The sequence below is a fragment of the Neovison vison genome, chromosome 14 (assembly GCF_020171115.1).
Source record: "Neovison vison isolate M4711 chromosome 14, ASM_NN_V1, whole genome shotgun sequence".
Classification (NCBI taxonomy): Eukaryota; Metazoa; Chordata; class Mammalia; order Carnivora; family Mustelidae; genus Neogale; species Neogale vison.
In genome coordinates, this window is record NC_058104.1 from 38712278 (window position 1) to 38732511 (window position 20234).

Genomic DNA, 20234 nt, shown 5'->3' on the forward strand with positions numbered 1-20234 from the left:
TCTCTCTCTACCTGCCTCTCTGCCTACTTGTAATCTCTCTCTGTCAAATAAATAAATAAAATCTTTTAAAAAAATTAAAAAAAAAAATAAAAGGAAAAACATAATTCTATGGTTCTCAACGTGTGGTCCCAAGAGGAACACTAGCAGCATCGCCTGGGTGTACGATAGAAAAGCACATTCTTGGTCCCCACCCCATACTTCCCCAATCAGAGGCCTGGGCCTGGGCCCAGAAATCTGTATTTTCACAAGATCTCTGGAGCACATTCAAGTTTGAGAACCATTGGCATAACGCAGTATAAAAAGAAAGGCAGGATTCCAGCCATAGCGTGGACAAAGGTGACCTCTACTGGGGGCTGACCACGCCTCCCCAAGGGCTCATGTAGTCTTCACAACCACCTTGTGACCTGTGGGTACTACTGTTACCTCCATTTGACGGACCAGCAAACTGAGGTGCAGAGAAGTGAAGATAATTGGCTGAGATCCTGAATTCATGAATGGCAGAGCTGGGACCTGAAGGCCAGGCTTCTCTGCCTGCAAAGCCCACGCCATTAACCACCATGTCAGCATTTCCCTGAACGTGGGCTACAAACATCACTGGCAGGGATGGGATGGAATAGGATAGTCTCAGAGCGTACATGGATGCTCACTTTGAGCTCCAAAGGTTATGTACTGATGTCCCCCAACTTACGAAGGGGTTATGTCCTAATAAATCCATTGTAAGTTGAAACTATCTTTTTTTTTTAATAAAAAAGATTTTATTTATTTATTTGACAGAGATCACAGGTAGGCAGAGAGGCAGGCGGGGAGAGAGAGGAGGAAGCAGGCTCCCTGCTGAGCAGAGAGCCCGACGCGGGACTCGATCCCAGGACCCTGAGACCACGACCCGAGCCAAAGGCAGCGGCTCAACCCACTGAGCCACCCAGACGCCCAAGTTGAAACTATCTTAAGTCGAAAATGCATGTAATACTTCTAACCTACCGAACGTCATTGCTTAGCCTAGCTTACCTTCAGTGTGCTCAGAACACTTAACATTCACCTGCGGTTGGGCAAAGTCAGAGATTTATTTTACAATAAATAAATTTTACAATAGAGTCTATTTTACAAGACTATGGAGTATCTCATGTAACTGATTGAATACTGACCCGAACGTGGCACACGTGCATGGCTAGGGAAGGGTTGTGTGTCCCTTGTTGACTCGCGCGCTGGCAGGGCTTGCTGGGACCTGTGGTCGGCTGCCCCTGCCTAGCGTCACAAGAGAGGATGGCACATGTCGCCCACCGGGAAAAGATCAAAATTCAAAACTCGCAGTACAGCTTCTGCCCATAGGTCCTTGTTTTCACACCACGGTAAAGTTGAAAAATCTAAGTCAAACCATCGTAAGCCAGGGACTGTCTGCGTTTATTTTAATGCTTCATAGGAAAAAAATATGTAACTAGCATTTCAAACCCATTATTCCAAGGGTCCCTTAAAAGATTTATATTCAGAGTTGTTCAATGAGAGGCACCTGGGTGGCTCAGTCTGTTAGGCATCTGCCTTCGGCTCTGGTCACGATCCCCGGGGTCCTGGGATCAAGCCTGGCCTCGGGCTCCCTGCTCAGCGGGGAGTCTGCTTCTCCCTCTCCCTTGGCTGCTCCTCCTGCTTGTGCTCTCTGTCAAATAAATAAGATCTTGTAAAAAATAAAATAGAATCTTAAAAAAGAAGGAGCACCTGGGTGGCTCAGTGGGTTAAAGCCTCTGTCTTTGGCTCAGGTCATGGTCCCAGGGGTCCTGGGATCGAGCCCCACGTCAGGCTCTCTGCTCGGCGGGGAGCCTGCTTCCCCCCCACCAACTCTGCCTGCCTCTCTGCCTGCTTGTGATCTCTGTCAAAGAAATAAATAAAATCTTTTTAAAAAAATCTTTAAAAAAGAGGGAAGGTATTCAACTCCACTTCCTACTTTGAAATACATTATGAAAATCAGAGACTCATTTGGATGAACTGTTACGTGTCATAAAGTAACTAGCAGAATGTTCCCCGCAGACCCCAGGGGTGCATACACCTGTGCTTACTGTAGGAATTCTTTCAACCTCTATGTTTGCAAACTTACATGTTGGGGGAAAATACATGCAGACTGCATCACACAGTGAATGAATGAAATGAATGAATGAGTGAATGAATAAGTAAAGCCTCAAAGACCAGGTAGAAATCTGCTGAAATGCTTTCTTTATACTCTCCTGCATATATTTCAAAGTGGGTTTGTATTACTCATGTAACAGAAGAACATTTTGTTTCCAAGCAGAAAAATGGCACAGGGGTCAATTAATAAAATAGGCATTTATTCTGAGGATGTAACACCACGAAGACAGTCCCCAAGGCCAGCCTGGGAGAGGGCGAACACTGCCGGCTCGCTCAAAGGAGAACGGGACCGCCGCGTGTCTCTGCACCCCAACCGCTCAGGCAAGCCTGGGGCAGGGCTCATGGGTGAGTTCTGGGCTGTGTGCCTGCGGTCTGACTCGGCCGCCGGTCAGCGCAGGCCCAGATTAGTGTGTCCCGTGTGCTGAGAAGCCGGAGTGTCAAGACAGGTTACAAAGGAAGTCGTGCAGGGGCAGGGCCAGGAGCCCCGACAGGGAGATTCCAAAAGTGTCAGAGATACAGGCAGCCGCCATGGCAAATTCCCGGTGCTCGTCACTCGTCTGCGGAGGGCAGGAAGCAGGGGTGAGGCTTCGGTCCTAGCTGCCCCAGCCCAGGCCTTCCCCAGAGAGGCCCACCCCCAGCCGCCCCCGCAACCCTCCCCCGGCCTGTGCTGACCTCCAGGGCAATCTGGTGGAAGGTGTTCACGTAGGCAGCACCTCCGAGAAGCCCCTCATACAGAACGACCAGGAAGACAAGGTAGATGCTGGGCAGGAAGCTCAACCACACGTCCACCAGCAGGAAGGCCAGGTTGAGACACTGCGGAGGCAGGTGGCGGGGAGGGCTGAGCCTGGGACCAGAGGCTGCGGTCCCATCCAGGGGCCCCCGGTTCTGGGAGATGCTGAGGAGAGGGCTGGCAGACCCAGATCAAATCCCAGCACCCCACTGGCCTACCAGACCCTGGGATCTGGGGCAGGCTTCTCCTGATCCTGTCCTGGCACCCTAGATGCCACAGGTCACTCTCCCAACTGTGCCTTGGCTCATGTCGTCCCTGGAACACTGTTCTCCTTCCCTCACGTGGGATCTCCTCGTTACCGCTGTTCATGGCTCACCTTGGAGCAGGACCCCTCCCGCTCCTGGGCTCTGGGCTCTCACGCCTCCTCCCAAGGGTTCCCTGAAGAGAGAGGCCCGGCCCTCCCCCGCCATTTTACCAGACTGAGACTATGGGTGTCGACGAGCAGTTCTCGACTGGGAGTGATTTTTGCCACTCAGGGGACACGTGGCAATGGCTAAACATGTTCCTGGCTGTCGTGAGTGGGGAGAGAGTGGGTCGAGGCCACGGATATCGCTCAGTTCTGCGGTGCACGGGACAGCCCCGCAACAAAGAACGATCCAACCCCCAATGTCAACAGCGCCGAGGTTGGGAAACTCTGGCTACGGCGTTCTTGCGTCGTTAAGGAGGACTCTCTGACCCCACCCAAGGGAGCAGGTCTCCCCTCTGGGCCCCAGTCCTCCACAGGACCCCAGGGTCCCAGGCCTGAGCCGTGGCGGCACACATATCTGACTGCACACACAGGTCACTGGGAATCACGTGACCCACACAGGCCTTGCCCTCGAAGGTTCTAGTTCATTACGTCTGAGGTAAGCTCAGAGATCTGCCTTTAAAAGAACACATCCCCGGGGCGCCTGGGTGGCTCAGTGGGTTGGGGCCTCTGCCTTCAGCTCGGGTCGTGGTCTTGGGGTCCTGGGATCGAGCCCCGCATCAGGCTCTCTGCTCGGCGAGGAGCCTGCTTCCCCCTCTATCTCTGCCTGCTGCTCTGCTTACTTGTGGTCTCTCTCTGCGTCAGAAAAATTTTTTAAAATCTTAAAAAAAAAAAAAAAAACACATCCCAGCAATGCTAATGTGACTGGCGACACCCCACTAATGCATCTGTCTGTAGCACGTGGCCAGGCGCTTTCTGTAATGAAATTCAATAATTCTAAGTCTCTAATTCTATGGAAAATCCTAAGCTATGCATTTCAGTGGCGTCTAATGAAGAACTTCCGAGTTCAGAATTGTTGACATGATTCGGGGCCTTTGGGGTACTCAGATCAAGAAGGGAGAAAGCTGAAGGACAGTCACAGGGTCCTGCCGTAACCGTCAAGGGCAAACTATACTTGGGTTCTACTTTTTTATCCTAGAATTGGACTCAGTTTATTGAAAAGGGCTTTCCTGGACCAAAGGAAGGTTAATTTTGATAGTAACTTCCAGGGGCTACAGACTCGTGACCTTGAAGGCTGGTTCTGTGAAGCTACTTTGGTTGGACCAGGGGCAAGAACGGTGTGTGTTCGCTACACACTGTGCTACTTCCACCACAGGGAGTTAACTTTGCTCACCAGCCTCGTGGTAAATGACCTGCTGGCTGTGACATTGTTGATTTTGTTGTAACGAACCACCCAGAATACAAGAACAGTACTTTTTTTTTTTTTAACCCACAGAAACATTATTTGAAAGCCTCTGCACGAGGCTCGTGGAAATAAGGATTAAGTGCGTGCTTCCAGTGGATTAAAACACTTCCCATCTCTGTGTGTCACCACCACCCTGAGAAGTAGACGGTGGCCGCGGCCGGTTCACAGACGAGGCCATCTAGGCTCAGGCAGGTTCAGGGACCTGCCCGACGTCACAGAGCTGCAGAGAACGGAAGCTGGGATTTGCGCCCGGGTTTTGCTGGGCTCCCAAGCCACACGTTTTACGCAGAGCCAGAGCCCTGCCGGCCTTCGGTTCCCTGCGCTCAGAACCTGACGGCGAGCAACACACTTCCTGGAGAAGTGGGAAGGAGGCCTGGGGTCTGGGAAGCTGGGAGCCAAGGCGGCAATGGAGCGAGGGCTGGGCTCGGTACCTGCAGCAGGGCCAGGACCCACGTGAAGCGGATGCGACAGCAGCGGAGAGAAGAGCGGGAAACAAAGACGCCGGCCTGGTAGAGCATCTGGTACCTTCGATGCGGGCAGGGAGGAGGAAGAAGCCCCTCAGCAGCGTGGCCGCGGCCTCCCCCAGGCCCTAGCATCAAGGGCTCCCCTTCGGGCCCCCGCCCGTCCCGCCGCCCCCCCTTACCCTTCTTACCAGCGATACTGCTGAGCGTGACTCAGCGACGTGTTCCGGAAGAACAGGAGCTCAAACTGCAGCAAAGAGTGCACAGGGCAGGTGGTCGGAGACCTGCGGGGCCCCGCCTCGACGGCTACTTCCCCCCGCCCCCCCAGCAGCCCTCACTCACCAGCCCCTGATTGATGAAATACTCCGCGAAGTAAACCACCACCAGGGGGACGATGTACGGCAGCAGGCCCTGCAAGAGGCCGGACACTGAAGTCGAGGCCGGCAGGTGGGCACCGGCCACAGGGGGGCGCCAGAGCCACCCAGCCATACCTTGAACACCGTCCACCTTTCCGGAAGGGAGAGGTTTGACTTGGATTCTGCGGGGAGGGAGGGAAGGGCAGGTGAGGCTGGCACACGGATTCGGCAGAGGGGTGCTGGCGGGCAAGGACCAACCACATTCACACTCTCAGCGTGAATGCACTTAAATGCCACTGGACTGTACAACCAAAGATGGTTAAGGGGCGCCTGCGTGGTCCTACTCTTGATTTCAACTCCGATCATGACCTCAGGGTCTCCAGATCAAGCCCCCAACGGGCTCTGCACTTAAGATTTTTTTTTCTCCCTCTGCCCCCCCCAAAATGGTTAAATTGGTAAACTTTACCACGATTTTAAAAAAGCGGGAGGGGGGGAATTAACAGGTGGGACGTCTCCATGGCTCTTGTACTGTCTGATAGCCATACATCTCCAACCCAGACACAGCGGCCCCTTCCTTCTGCTTCTCGAACATTCAAGCTCCTTCCCACCTCAGGATCTTAGCCCATGCTGTTCCCCTGGCCTATGACCTGACTCCTTGTCATTCAAAATTCAGCCCAATGACCCCTCCTCCAAAAGGCCTTCACAGACCATGGCCTCTAGGTGGGACCCTTCTCTATCCCCTCTGCCCAAGTTCCTAGCAGCAAGCCCTGTTTTCTGTCCGGCCAGCACTTACCAAAGCTTAAAAAATAACATCTTTCTGACTCAGCTACTTGTTTATGAATGGGCCCCCTTCCTCACCTCAGTCACCCGGTCCCTGCAGGGCTCATCAATCAGCACATGGTGGGGCGCCTGGGGGGCTCAGTGGGTTAAAGCCTCTGCCTTTGGCTCAGCTCATGATCTCAGGGTGCTGGGATCGAGTCCTGCATCTCGCTCTCTGCTCCGCAGGGAGCCTGCTTCCTCCTCTCTCTCTCTGCCTGCCTCTCTGCCTACTTGTGATCTCTGTCTGTCCAATAAATAAATAAAATCTTTTAAAAAACATCAGCACATGGTAAGTACTCACTGAGCAGGGTTTTTTTCTTTTTTTAAGATGTATTTATTTTTGAGAGAGAGAGAGAACGTGAATGGGGGGAGAGGCAAAGGGAGAGAGAATCTCAGCAGACTCCACGCTCAGTGTGGAGCCCAAGGCGGGGCTCGACCCCACACACCTGAGAGGATGGGCTGAAGTGCACTCTAGGACCAGACACGTAACCGACTGGGCCACTGCCAGTGTAGACACTCTTTAATAGACGAATGCGCCTGGCTCTTCCCATAGCCAGCACCGCTGTCCACCTGCCCTCCCGACCGCGACCGCCACAGAGAGGAAAGGCCAATGCCCCTCTGGGGGGAGAGTGAGGCCTCCCAGGGACTCCTGGGTCTCCTACCTGGCTTTGACTCCGGAGCCTCGCTGCCTATCAGAGGCTGCCGTGCGGACGTCTCTGCCTCCTCTTCCCCTCCAGGGTCCTGGGGCTCAGAAGGTGTGAGCAAACAGAAATAGCTAGAACCGGAGGGACGAAGATGAGACCGAAGGCCCTCTGTCGGGCTGGAGGGGCCGCTCCCTCCCAGGGGAGCCCCCCCCCATTTCCTCACTCCTTGCGAGCCCCACCCCCATCCTGTGCCAGAAAGCTCCGACTGCGGAAAGGTGCTTCCCTCCTTAGAGCTGAGATGTGTCTCCTTGTTGTTGCACCCGCGGGCCCGAAGCCTACCCATTCAGCCTGCTGGCTCACGCCGAGCAGGTCTGCTCCGGTTTCTTGTCGTCGTTACTCTAACGATCATTCCGAGTTCATTCTGAGCTGGGCCCAAACTTCTCCCATTTCAGTCTCTTCCAATAGAGACCGTGTCTACACTCGGCCGTGTCTAGCCTCCTCTAACATATATATTTTTTTTTTTGCTTATGATTTTCTTTGAAATTGATTCACTTTTTCTACACGGCCTCATCCCAAGCAATCATCGGTGAAATCACCAGCTAGTTAACATTTTTTCCCGACAGCCTCAAAATCAGTAAAAGAAAGTCCACCCCATTCCCCCCCCCCGGCCCCGGCCCCGGCCAATCATCTCGGGATCCACTCCATGCTGGATGCCATGTGCACGTCTCCCCCCAGGGAAGCAAGGAGGGCTGCAGAGGTGAGGCACCCTATCGCACACTAGACCGCCAACACGCAGCAGCTCCGGAACTCAAACCAGTCCTCTCCCAGTCCGGAACCCACATGCGCTCTTCACGAGGCTGCTGGGATCTGGAGATGGGGAGCCTGATCTAGTTCTCCCCTCGGCTCCCTCATCCGCCCAGCCCCGGCAGCCTACCTGGCCAGCAGCAAAGCAGGGACACCCAGCATGGACAGCAGGGTGTGCTGTGGGGAGAGGCCGGCCTGGGTGAGGCCCAGATAGGACAGCGCTCCCAGCAGCCCGGCTCCCCCAGTGCCTGAGGACCACCAGGAGATCACAGCCCTGAGAAGAAAACGAGAGATGAGGAAGGACCCAGGCCTGCACCCGGGGGTCCTCTCGCCCACTCCCAGCTCCTCCTGCTTACCTGGGGTAGAAGGCGGTGAGCGAGAGGAAGGTGACCTCCCCCAGACCGGATGAGATACTGGCCAAGACCACACCTGGGGGGGGGGGACAAGCATGGCGATGGCCACACGTGGCCTCCGCCATCCCCCAATCCCCTGAGGGGTCTGGCCACGGCCTCCCCTGCGTCAGCTCAGATCCCCTGGACAGGGGGGGCTTCTGAAGGAGAACTTACCCGCCCCCCCACATGCCAATCACAGGGAATGGGGCCCCCTCTCTACCCAGTTACCGACGCCGGAGCAAGAACTCGTCCTGGACGCCTCGGCCTCCCCTCCCTCCCCCCGTCACGGGGTCCTGGGGACTCTGCTCATCTCGAGCTCCGTGTACTACACCCCTTTCCTCCGAACTCCACACCCCCACCCCTGACCCCAATCCCCACCCCCCCAAAATGACCTCGTCTCCCATTCCTCCTCATGACAGGCCCAGCAGGCTTCTGAGGGTTCCCAAAACAACCCCTTTCCTCTCAGAAGCTGGGGAGGGTACCCCACAATGCTGTTTCGGCTCCTCTGGGTTCCCCACCTGACACAAAACCTCACACTCACCGCACAGGCTGGTCCCCACTGAATGAGAAAAGGCAACCAGGAGGAAGCTTCCGGCGGCACAAATCCCACTGACGAGCACCCGGGGGCTGAGGGCGAGAGGTAGGGAGGGAAAAGGGAGGTCCACCTCTGCCTGCAACGCCCTAACCCTCCCGCCACTTCCTGGGCCCTCACGGCCGCCCCGCTCTTGGGGTCCTGCCTGCCCTTGGGCCGGCCCGCCCCTCTCAGACCTGTAGGGCAGCAGGTGCAGACCCAGGGGAGTCAGCAATTTGATGACGAGGGTGGGGAGGATATCTGCCAGGAGCACTGCCTGGAACAGAAGAACGGAATGAGACCCCCGATGGCCCCAGGGACAAGCCTCCCACCAAGTGACCAAGGGAAGGCCGACACCTGCTACAGACACAGGCTCTGAGGTCAGATAGGTCTGGGTTCAAGTCCCAGCTCTGGGGCTCCTTAGCTTTGTGTCCAGAGCCTCAGTTCCCTTGTCTGAAAAATGGAGGCTGGTTACAGCGCTCAGCTCGCAGGACTGCTGGGGATTCCGTGAGCCGAGGGACGCCACACACAGAAAAGGCTCAGCGAATGTCTTAATTATGATAGTCATGACGGCCACGGCCGGGTGCTGAGGGAGGGGGCGGGGGGCGGGGAGGACCAGATGGGTACTCACAGCCGTGGAGACGGAGTTGCAGTCAAATCGAGAGGTGCTATTGTGGGGGGTGAGGGGTGGGTCCGGGTTCACCTGGCGACAGAGGAAGGTCTTTCACCCAGAGAGGCAAGAGGGGACACGAAAAGGGCCTGGCTGCAGTGCCAGCTCAGCCCTGACTTGAGGGATGGCCTTGGGTCAACACTGGCCTTTTGGGACCTCAGTTTCTCTATGTGCACAATGGGGGCGGGGAGGCTTACCGGACAAAGCTCAAACTAAGGACCCGAAGGCCTAAGATGGCCCCGCACATGGGCTCTAGTTGGGTAACACACTCAGGAGCTTTCGTTTTCTAAAAATCGAGGCTTCCAAATTTTTCCTGTCATTCTAGAACAAGGCACAGGTAGGCGAGTGAGCCGTATCCTCCCTAAGCACCTTATTTCCTCTGATCTAAATATATGTGTAAGGACCTCTTCTAATGGAGGCCTGGGTGTGGTTACCACAACGGTTTCAGGGAGTGGGCCTCTCTATGCCCGGTCTGGAAATGCATCCCTCTCTCCTGAGAATGAGAAAGGAGAGTCACTTGGAGATCCACGAGGGTGGGCTTCAACCACACCCCCACGGTGACCCTTTCCTCTTCGCCCTACTCCCCGTAGGCCCCTAGGAGGACGTCCAGTTTTTTAAAGCTGGGACTCCAAGCCTGGTCTCATTTGTTTCGCTGCTGGGCTCGTGTGTGGACCACCTGAGCATCCCTTGACTTGAGGATTTCAAGTAACTATTTTAGGCAGACACGCGAATATGTAAACGCCAACGTTTTAAATAATTCTATGGAGTCTTTGTAGCTACTCAGCCAAGGGGAAAAATGGCTTTCCAGAAAAGCTGATCTTGGACCAAATTCCCTGTTGGACTTGAACTTGCAAGGTGGTGGCTGTAATCCTTTGGCACTTACACCCCCTCTAGCCCCCCACGCCTGCCTCCAGCTCATCATAGACAAGAGGTTCTTAGCTAGAGGTGATTATACCCCCCAGGGAACATCTGGCAATGCCTGGAGACATTCTTCTGTCAACTACCGAACAGGAGGTATGTTACTGGTAGAGGACAGGGGTGCTGTTAAGCACTGTATGATGCCCAGGAAAGCCCCACAACAAAGAATTCTCCAGCCTAAAATTAACAGCGCTGCGGTTAAGAAGCGCTTTCATAGACCATGGCCCCACCCAGCCAACCCTTGAGTTTATAAACGTGGCACCAATCAATGCTTAAAGACCCTTCCTTGCTCTGTGGTCTGGGAAGCTGGAACTTGAGTCCCCTTGCCCCACCCCTGGGCCACCCCCATTCCATTAGTTTTTCAAAGGGGGTTCCTGCTCTAGGGGGAGTCCCCCATCTTCCCATAAGGACTAAATATGGTGGTGGCATCAGAGACGGTCACTTACATGGCTCTGGTTCCCAGATGCCCTCTGGTGGCTAAGGATGTCATGCGCAGCGCTGAGCATCACCACGTAGGAGAAGTTGTTACAAAGGCCCAGGAGCCTGGAGTGAGCAGGATAGACTTTTTTTTTTCCCCATCAGTTTTATTGAGATATAACTGACATATAAGAACAGATCTTAACCTCCTTCCAGGCTTAATCTGCTCACAGTCCCAGCACCAAATCTCCCCTTCCTGCGGCCTTCCAACAGCTCGCCTCTCTCACAGGGCCCCATTTCCATTTCGGTGGTAGGGCTAGAAATACAGGCTTTGGGATGACAGACTTGGGTTCACATCTTATCTCTCCCAGGAAGAGAAGAGAGTCATCAAGGATTACATGAGGATTACATGGGCCGAGGGACGCCATCATGCTCCCATCATGGTTCAGTTCCTGGGGCGTTTCTCACGCACTGATCCATGCTCTCCGATGTGTTGTGGAACAGTAGAAAGATCCTGGAGCTTGAAGCCCAAAGGACTGTGTTCGGGTTCCACACCTGCTGCTTCCTACCTGAGTGGCCTTGGGCTACCCGCGTGTAAATGGGGACACAGGTTTTCCTTCTCACTACTTCACAGGGTGCTGTGGGGATTAAAAGATGATCCGACCAAAGCCCTTTATGACCCATATAAGAAGGATCTTTTCTTGCTTACTCTCATTTCCCAGAGCTGCACTCAGTGATGGGAAAGGAACTGGGCCCAGTGCCAGAGATTTCATGGGCTCTTTTCACAAGCCCAGGAAGTGTTTCCGCCTTTCTTCCCATTTTGCTGCTGTCACAAGAAGAGAGGCTCAGAGAGGTGATGGGAATCTCTCGGAATCACACGTGAAGTCACGTCCAACCTAACGCGCCACCTAAGCCCTCAAGGCTCAGGTTAGCGCTAGGAGGGTTTCCCAAGGCTCAAAATGGGAATGATTTCAGGAGGTAGATGGATGGCCTTTTAAAAAAAGTGTAGATGCGGGGGCGCCTGGGTGGCTCAGTGGGTTAAGGCTCTGCCTTCGGCTCAGGTCATGATCTCAGGGTCCTGGGATCGAGTCCCGCATCGGGCTCTCTGCTCAGCAGGGAGCCTGCTTCCCTCTCTCTCTCTCTCTGCCTGCCTCTCCATCTACTTGTGATTTCTCTCTGTCAAATAAAAAAATAAAATCTTTTAAATAAATAAATAAATAAAAATAAATAAAAAGTGTAGATGCGTTTATTAAAACGTGCATTAGGAAAAACACTGGCTTCCTGTCCAGAGCAGTGATTTAAAGTTTTCTTCTAAAAAATACATGTATTTACAAATTTAGAGTCTGAATTCCTTGGAGTGAAAACATGAAGTGGTCCTACAGCTGACAGGAGGACCTGGTCCAAGCCTGAAGGTGGGAAGTAAATTGAGTCAAGTCTTGGAAGTTTACAAGCTGCCTTAGGGCAAACCAATGGTGTCAGTAAATATTTGTGAATTCAGCTCCTTTCTCCCAGCTCAGCTCTTTCTTCCCTTTTTCCTCCTGTTGCTTCCCAACTCTTCCCACCCCATTTTTCCTTCTGCTGAACTCCTCGGGCCACTCACCAGAAGCCCATCACGTTCCTCCAAAGGGCGCCCTGACGGTCCAACAGAGGGGACCGAGGTTCCGGGGCGGTCTCCTCCCCTGGGAGGGCGAGAAGAAGAGAGCATGACCCCCCCACCCCTCTCGCAGGTGCACGAAGGCCCCACAGGTGTCCTCCCTGGGGCCGAGCCAGCGCCCGAGCCCCAAGTCAGGTGGGTCGCGGGGCAGAGGCTGTCACTCTCAGGAGCGTGGGCGGGAATACGCACCCTCGCAATCCAAGAGGCGCCGCCGCGAGCCCGCACAGCCTCCCATGGCATCAAGCTCAGGTCCCGCGAAGGGTTCCAAGTCAGCGAGAGTCCAGGACTGGCTCCAGCCAGGCGGCTGAGGGTCTGCGACACTTGAAAAGGATCCACGCCCCACTGCAGGTCCCAGCTCCGGCTTCTCCGCTGCACTCGCGCGGGGCGACCCACCACGTTACCCCGGGGGTCCATCTCGCGCCCTCGCACACCCACTCTGCCCCACCCATGGGACTCTGCCCCGGCCCCCTCGAAAGCAGGGGCCTCCGCGGTCTGTACCTTTAAGAGCAGCTGCAAATTCGGCTCGGAGGTACCGCAGGTGGGCGGGTCACGTGACAGCGCCCGCCGGGCCCCTCATCACGTGCTTGGAGGTCACCACCCCAACTTCCGGGTCCTCTCTCCGTCTCGGCTTCAGGATCTCCCAGCCTCGGGACGGGGGCCAGAGAGAGGCCGGGAGAACCCTGGAACCGCTGGTTTAAAACTGGAGCGGGTAGGATCGACAAGAAGAGCCGTAACGTTAGACTAGCGGGACGCAAGATCTTGGCCTTCCTTGCCAGTACTAGGCATGGCAGTGAGCTGCTTCAGCTCCTTTCCCGGCCCTCAATTGCCAGAAATAAATATGGCCACCGGGCGACTCTAGTCCCGCTTTCTGGCGGGGAACAAAGACAACCCGCTTCGGGGGATTCTTATTCCTCTCTGTTGCCCTTAGACGGCTTCAAGAACTGAAAATCAAGATAACTCTCAGGAGAATCTCTGTCTATTGGCAATATCCAAAACATTAAAGAGATCCCTTTCCCCAAATTATCCCAGAACCAAAGAATATCACAGAAATATCGACCCCCCTGGTTTTACACATGAGGGAAAAAAAAAAAAAAGGAAAGTTGCTGGTAATGATACAAGGTTAGACCCAAAGGACGGTACAGATTCTTTTCAACAATAGGAACTAGAATACCAGAGGCAGACATGCTTGGCTCCGCAGGCTGCGGTGGAATTCCTGCCTGCATCAAGAATGCTTAGACCAGAGGATTCTAAGGCCCAAGATTCTAATTCTGATTCTGATTCTGTGATCTCATCTGGTTTGTCTAGTTGGAAATTTGGAAAGTGGGGATCAGGCAGGGGATTGCGGGAAGAGGTGTAGATCAAGCTTCCTATAGTTCAAAATAAGAAGTGATTATTCTCTTACCTTCCTCTAGGTGGTAAAGCAGCATCCTGAATTTTCTTCATTGAGTCCTTCCCCTGCTAATCTCTTCTATGGGCTTCCACCAGCTGGTGCTCACCTCTACCAGCTCTTTCTCACCACCAAGTCCTCAGACTGCTATTTGAAATGTGCCCCCTTTGGTCTGCTTCCCAGGTTACTCAACCAGTGAAAAATGGGGTCCTACTACCCATGCGGGACCCTACAAACTCAGTAACATGTTACACATGGTCTCTGCCTTTAAGGAACTCACAGGAGGGTGGAAGGTAGACACAAATAACCACAATACAAAGCTTAGCCAAGTTTTGTTTCACAAGAATGACTACAGATGAGGGAATGGGCACTGGAGCCACCAATCCAGCCCCTTCTTCCCCTTAAGGAAGCATTAATGACCCTAAAATGAGAAGCCAAAGCTCTTACCAGCCCCTCTGCACTCCCACTCCTTGTCCCTAGGCAAAACAGGAACCACAAACCCCAGCTTCCTCTCACAGAGTGGCTGTGGCTTGGGGGGAGCAGGAAATGGCTGAGGTGTGAATACAAGACCTGAGTCACTTGAGCTGCTCTTGCCACACGCCCCCTCCCCCCTCTCCCCTCCCCAATTCTGAGGTCTCCTGCTCCCAGGTTTTTCTTTACGGCCTCCCCCCTTGCCCTCCAGCTCCAAATATGCACCTGAGTCCCCTGTGCGATGCACACCCGTTGCCCAGGCCAGGCTGGGAGCTGCTGTGGGCATTGCAGAGGGTGGGCAGGGCCTGGATAGGGGGTGCGTCAGGGAGACCCAGGGGAAGAGGAAGTGTCTTGGGCCCTGGGGAAGACTGCCTTGTCTCAGTAGGTGGGGGCGGTCATTTGTCAGCTTTCTGGACACACAGAGACAGACAGGATGGATTTCCTCCGGCTACATCTCCCTGGGCTGCATCAGGCCTTACGGGGAGCGCTGGTGAGAGGGGCAAGGAGATGCTAGAGAATTTCACCCTGCTCCCTGGGGCCTCACCTTCCCTCCTTTCTTTGAGACTCTCCTCATACTCATGATCCCTTTCCCAGGATCAGGTAGCCTCCTAGCCTGTTTCTGGATTTCAATCCCCCCCACCTCCATAAACACATCCACCTACCCCAAATCTAGCCCCTTTCCTCTTCCTTCTGCAAATCCAGTTCTCTTTCCCCTCCTAGAGCCCAGACCCCTCTTCTGTGGCCAGAGTTCCTCTGGGGTAGGGTCCCAAGGGAGAGGGCTGGGCCTCCCCTTAACGCCTTTGTCCCCTCCCCCTTCCCTTCTAGGATTCCCTCAGCTCCTTTGTCTCCTACCTTATGGGAGATGAAGTCCCTACTGCAGACAGGAAGGAGGAGAGGGCAGCCGAGGAACTGGGGGAGGTGGCTGTGGGAAGGCAAGGGAAACCTGAAAAGAAGGAAGCCCAGGAGGCCCTGGAGGGCCTCGGAGGCAGCCAAAGCCAGGAGGATGGAGGACTGAGAGGGCCCAGAGAAGCTGGAAGATGCCAGGAGGGAAGTTCAGCTACAGAACAGACCTGGGCTTGGGAAGAAGGCCGCTCCCACAGGTCTCGGGCAGAGAGGCAACACACTGGGGTCCAGGAGGCAGCCAAGGTTGCCAGGTGCCAGGAACCAAGGGCCCACTTAGAGGCCAGAAAGGAGTCCGAGGCAGGGTCTGAGGCTGGTCGAGACAACAGCAGCCAAGCCCAGGAGAGTCAAGGGCCCAGTGAGCAGGAAGTGAAGAGAGAGGAGATACTAAGAACCCGGGAACAGGAGGAGGAGGCGGAAGGGGTCAGGGAAAGAAAACCAGAGGTGGCCAGGAAGGCGGAGTCAGAGTGGACCTGGCACAGGGAGCCTGAGGGGGTGGTAGGTGCCGATAGGCAGAAGGTAGCAGGGGACAGCAGGGAGTCTCTAGAACCGGTCAAGGAGGCAGTTGTAGAGGAGGTCCATGGGTCTGCAGCCAAACAGGCCAGGCAGGAAGAAGAGCTGATGGCGGTCCTAAGGGGTAGTGAAGGCACAAGGGCACAGGAAGCACAGGAGTCGGGGACAGAATGTGAGGACAGGACAACCTCAGGCAGGGAGGAGGACGGGACAGCCTCAGGCAGGGAGGAGGACGGGACAACCTCAGGCAGGGAGGAGGACGGGACAACCTCAGGCAGGGAGGAGGACGGGACAACCTCAGGCAGGGAGGAGGACGGGACAGCCTCAGGCAGGGAGGAGGACGGGACAGCCTCAGGCAGAGAGGAGGACGGGACAACCTCAGGCAGAGAGGAGGACGGGACAGCCTCAGTCAGGGAGGAGGACGGGACAGCCTCAGTCAGGGAGGAGGACGGGACAGCCTCAGGCAGAGAGGAGGACGGAACAGCCTCAGGCAGAGAGGAGGACGGGACAGCCTCAGGCAGAGAGGAGGACGGGACAACCTCAGGCAGAGAGGAGGACGGGACAGCCTCAGGCAGGGAGGAGGACGGGACAACCTCAGTCAGGGAGGAGGACGGGACAGCCTCAGGCAGGGAGGAGGACGGGACAGCCTCAGTCAGGGAGGAGGACGGGACAGCCTCAGGCAGGGAGGAGGACGGGACAGCCTCAGGCAGGGAGGAGGACTGGACAACCTCAGTCAGGGAGGAGGACGGGACAGCCTCAGGCAGGGAGGAGGACGGGACAGCCTCAGTCAGGGAGGAGGACGGGACAGCCTCAGGCAGGGAGGAGGACGGGACAGCCTCAGGCAGAGAGGAGGACGGGACAACCTCAGGCAGAGAGGAGGACGGGACAGCCTCAGGCAGGGAGGAGGACGGGACAACCTCAGTCAGGGAGGAGGACGGGACAGCCTCAGGCAGGGAGGAGGACGGGACAACCTCAGTCAGGGAGGAGGACGGGACAGCCTCAGTCAGGGAGGAGGACTGGACAGCCTCATGCAGGGAGGAGGACGGGACAACCTCAGTCAGGGAGGAGGACTGGACAGCCTCATGCAGGGAGGAGGACGGGACAACCTCAGGCAGAGAGGAGGACGGGACAGCCTCAGGCAGAGAGGAGGACGGGACAGCCTCAGGCAGGGAGGAGGACGGGACAACCTCAGTCAGGGAGGAGGACTGGACAGCCTCATGCAGGGAGGAGGACGGGACAGCCTCAGGCAGGGAGGAGGACGGGACAGCCTCAGGCAGGGAGGAGGACGGGACAACCTCAGTCAGGGAGGAGGACTGGACAACCTCAGGCAGGGAGGAGGACGGGACAGCCTCAGGCAGAGAGGAGGACGGGACAGCCTCAGGCAGGGAAGAGGACGGGACAACCTCAGTCAGGGAGGAGGACTGGACAACCTCAGGCAGAGAGGAGGACGGGACAGCCTCAGGCAGAGAGGAGGACGGGACAGCCTCAGGCAGGGAAGAGGACGGGACAACCTCAGTCAGGGAGGAGGACTGGACAGCCTCATGCAGGGAGGAGGACGGGACAGCCTCAGGCAGAGAGGAGGACGGGACAACCTCAGGCAGGGAGGAGGACGGGACAACCTCATGCAGGGAGGAGGACTGGACAGCCTCATGCAGGGAGGAGGACGGGACAACCTCAGGCAAGGAAGAGGACGGGACAACCTCAGTCAGGGAGGAGGACGGGACAGCCTCAGCTGGAAAGGAGGGTGACCTCTCAGGAGCCAGGATGACAGAATATGGGGAAGTCTCAGGAGAAAAGCCCTCAGAGGGCACTGGGAGGACCTGGGCATTCGAGGACGCCTCCAGGGAAGAGCAGGAGGAGGAGGCGGATGAGCACAGAGAGGCTGTGATGAGCTTTTACCCCAAACCGACCCGTGTCCTGGGAACTAAGAGCGCAGGAGAACCAGCTAAGGAGCAGAGAGCAGGGGCGGAGGCTGAAGAAGGCCAGGGGTCAGAGGGGGACGTAAGGGAGGGCTTTGAGGTCCAGGAAGATCAGGGAGTGAAAGACGCTGAGGGAAAGCAAACCTCAGTGGTCAGGACTGTTCCAGCCCATCTGGAGGAGGCGGCGGTGGCAGAAAAGGCCAAAGAGGAGGAAAAGGGTTGCCGGGTCTCGGAGGCTGCGTTGCCCAAGGACAACTTGGCAAATGAGCCTGAAGAGGATGCTGACCTTGAAGTGGCCCCAGGGACCAGCAGTCCTGAGAAGGAATCCAGCTGGGAGAGGAGTGATGGGGAGGCTCAGACAGGCGGAGAAGCACAGGGGTGTAGTGGGGCGGGGTGGGGCGACCTTGAGCATGAAGTCACGGAAGGCCGGGCACCTGAGCTGGTGGCAGGCCCCCAGACCCTGGCGGGGCAGCCCGAGGAAGAGCTCTGGGGCGCTTCAGCCCTGAGCGAAGAGGAGACGGGAGGGAGCCCGGAGGAATTCCCTAGGACCATGGGAGTCCTGGTTGGGGCAGAGGCCTGGGAGAGCCAGAGAAGGGATGCAGAAAGAGGGGACGCCCGGGAGGAAAAAGCAGATGCAGGAGAGGGGGAGGTTGCAGGAGGCTGGGCACCGGAGGAGGCCGAGGGAGGCCGAGAGTCTACATTCCCAGATGTCCCGGAGGCAGGCAGGGAGGGGAAGAAAGCCCAAGAAATAGCAGCAGAGGAGGGAGAGACCCTTGGAGCAGAGAGTCAGGGGCTGGGTGGAAGACATGGGGTAGACGCATGGACAGGCCAGTCCCTGGGAGAGTCCGATGCCGGAGAAACCAAGGATGAGGAGGTGGAGGCCGCGGTGCCCTGGGCGGCAGACCCAACATCCGGTGGAGACAGGAGGCTAGAGGAGGCCACACTGAGTCTCCAGGACAGCGAGGACCCAGGGGCCAGTTCTTTGGCGGCTGAGATAGCAAGGGATGATGTAGCTCTGGACGGAGGAGCAGCGGGGGCAGAGGGAGGGCCGGCAAGAGAGGCTGGGGAAGCTCGGGGCTCAGAAGGGAGACAGGAGGTTCCGGGAGGCATGGGGCTGATGGAGGTTACACGGGGAGGAAACCGAGGCCGGCTGGGATTCGGCCCAGAGGGCTCAGCAGACGAGGAGGTGGCTGGCAGAGGGGCCCAGGCAGAGGCTTTGGAGGCCAGAGAGGGCGAGCCCAGGGGAGAGTGGGTGGAGGTCAGGGAGCCTGCGGTGGAGGAAGGAAGCTGTGGGATGGATGGCTTTACCTCGGGCTCCCAGGTGGTGAGGGCAGAGGGGACCGTGACCACAAGGGAAGCCGAGGGGCTCCCGGGGGGACAGACGCTGTTGAAAGAAGAGGCTGTGGGATGGCAAGGGAAGGAGCGGGCGCAAGGCAGTGAGGGGGGGTGTGGGGACCCCCGACCCGAGGAAGAGGCAGGAAGACCCCTTGACGTGGAGGATGCTGAGGAGACTGAAGGCCGGAGAGCAGAGGCCGAGGAGATTGTTCCAGAAGGCCTGGAGGACGTCCAGGGCCCGGAGGACCAGTCAACAAGCCAGGAGCCTGCAGAGGCCGAGCGTGGGCCCCACAGGGAGACGGGGGCGACGGCAGGAAGTGCTGGAGGGGGTGCTTGCGGCCTCTGGAGGGAGGTGAGAGCTCCAGCGGGGATCCGGGCTGGATGGGGCAGAATCTCGAATCTGGCCCGTGGTACCCTGTGCCCCTTTCCCCACAGGCCCTGCTCCCTGGGGCTCTCCTAGACGTCTCCGCCCCCCGGAGCCGGGTCCTCCTGTCTCGCAACTCCTCGCTGCGCCGCTCCCGGCCCTCTTCCCGACGGACCCGCGTGCCCGAGCGGCAAGAGGTGCCTCCCAGCCCCCCACCAGAGGAAGAGCTGTCAGCCCCGGAGCAGAGACTCCTCCAAGCAGAGGAGCCCCCAGAACCCAGCCCCCCAAAGCCTGAAGGGACCCCACTGCCAGCCAGGAGAAGGCCCCTGGGACGTGGGTAAGCCCGGGGGGGTGAGGTGGCTGGGCCGGGGTTGCGGAGGAGGCTGTGGCCACCTGGAGGCCAGCTCCCATCCCCTGTCTCTGTCCGCAGGTTTGGCCTTGCACACACGGGTATGATGCAGGAATTGCAAGCCCGCCTGGGCCAGCCAAAGCCGCAGTGAGGGGCCCCTGAGCCCCCCGGGAGCCTGGCCCCGCGTGAGGGTCAGAAGGACTGCCGAATCCTGCGTCGCCTCTTTCCATCTGCCACTCTGGACACGCTGTTTCTGCCTCTGGGCCTCAGCTTTTCGGTGTGTTACTCATGGAGCAGACAGAACCAGACGCCTGTGAGAACCATGAACTTGAGGAGCGCGAATCCGTGATGCGGCCCACGGACGTCCTGCCCCACCAGGACCGCCTCTCACGGCAGGTGCTGAGCACCTCTCCCGTCTGTCTTGGCCGTCTGGAGGACAGAGGGGACCGGACAACGCTCCCCGCAGCCTTCCCTCCCTGATTGCTCCCCAGTCCCCACCGGGGGGCCTTCGGGGGCGCTGTGGAACAGTCACGCCAACCTTGGGGGTGGGAACTGGCCCAGGAGAAGAAGGTCAGTGGCGCCTGTGAGCTCCATTTGCCATGGGAAACAGAGGGGCACCAGAGACCTTGAGCTTTCCAAAATCTCGCAACTCTGCTAGTTACCATGGAAACCACCAGCCCAGCAAGCCAGAATAGAGGAAGGAGCCCCCAGAATTTAGGAGCAGAAAGAGGCCCAG

The 20234-nt window shown here is 57.0% G+C and overlaps 2 protein-coding genes across 3 annotated transcripts; one reads left to right on the forward strand and one right to left on the reverse strand.

The window, feature by feature from the left end:
- Positions 1 to 2291: 2291 nt before the first annotated feature.
- Positions 2292 to 14129, reverse strand: CLN3 (CLN3 lysosomal/endosomal transmembrane protein, battenin). Of its 2 annotated transcripts, XM_044232881.1 has the most exons (17): positions 13663 to 14129; positions 12759 to 12960; positions 12450 to 12580; positions 12207 to 12285; positions 10636 to 10732; positions 9233 to 9304; positions 8799 to 8878; positions 8572 to 8657; positions 7995 to 8067; positions 7769 to 7912; positions 6853 to 6965; positions 5507 to 5553; positions 5358 to 5426; positions 5207 to 5262; positions 4986 to 5079; positions 2785 to 2925; positions 2292 to 2669 (listed from the first exon to the last, which is right to left on the reverse strand). In XM_044232881.1, the coding sequence occupies exons 3-17, from the start codon at positions 12493 to 12495 to the stop codon at positions 2550 to 2552; spliced, it is 1317 nt and encodes a 438-aa protein (XP_044088816.1). In that variant the 5' UTR covers positions 12496 to 12580; positions 12759 to 12960; positions 13663 to 14129; the 3' UTR covers positions 2292 to 2549. The 2 variants fall into 2 exon arrangements, with proteins under 2 accessions (XP_044088816.1, XP_044088817.1); XM_044232882.1 differs by lacking the exons at positions 12450 to 12580; positions 12759 to 12960; positions 13663 to 14129 and adding an exon at positions 11316 to 11432 and having other exon boundaries at positions 12207 to 12262.
- A 375-nt stretch (positions 14130 to 14504) lies between these two features.
- Positions 14505 to 20226, forward strand: APOBR (apolipoprotein B receptor). Its single transcript, XM_044232916.1, has 5 exons — positions 14505 to 14608; positions 14944 to 15777; positions 15979 to 19137; positions 19221 to 19486; positions 19580 to 20226. Exons 1-5 carry the CDS (start codon positions 14552 to 14554, stop codon positions 19647 to 19649), a joined length of 4386 nt encoding a protein of 1461 aa, XP_044088851.1. The 5' UTR covers positions 14505 to 14551; the 3' UTR covers positions 19650 to 20226.
- The last annotated feature ends 8 nt before the right edge of the window (positions 20227 to 20234 follow it).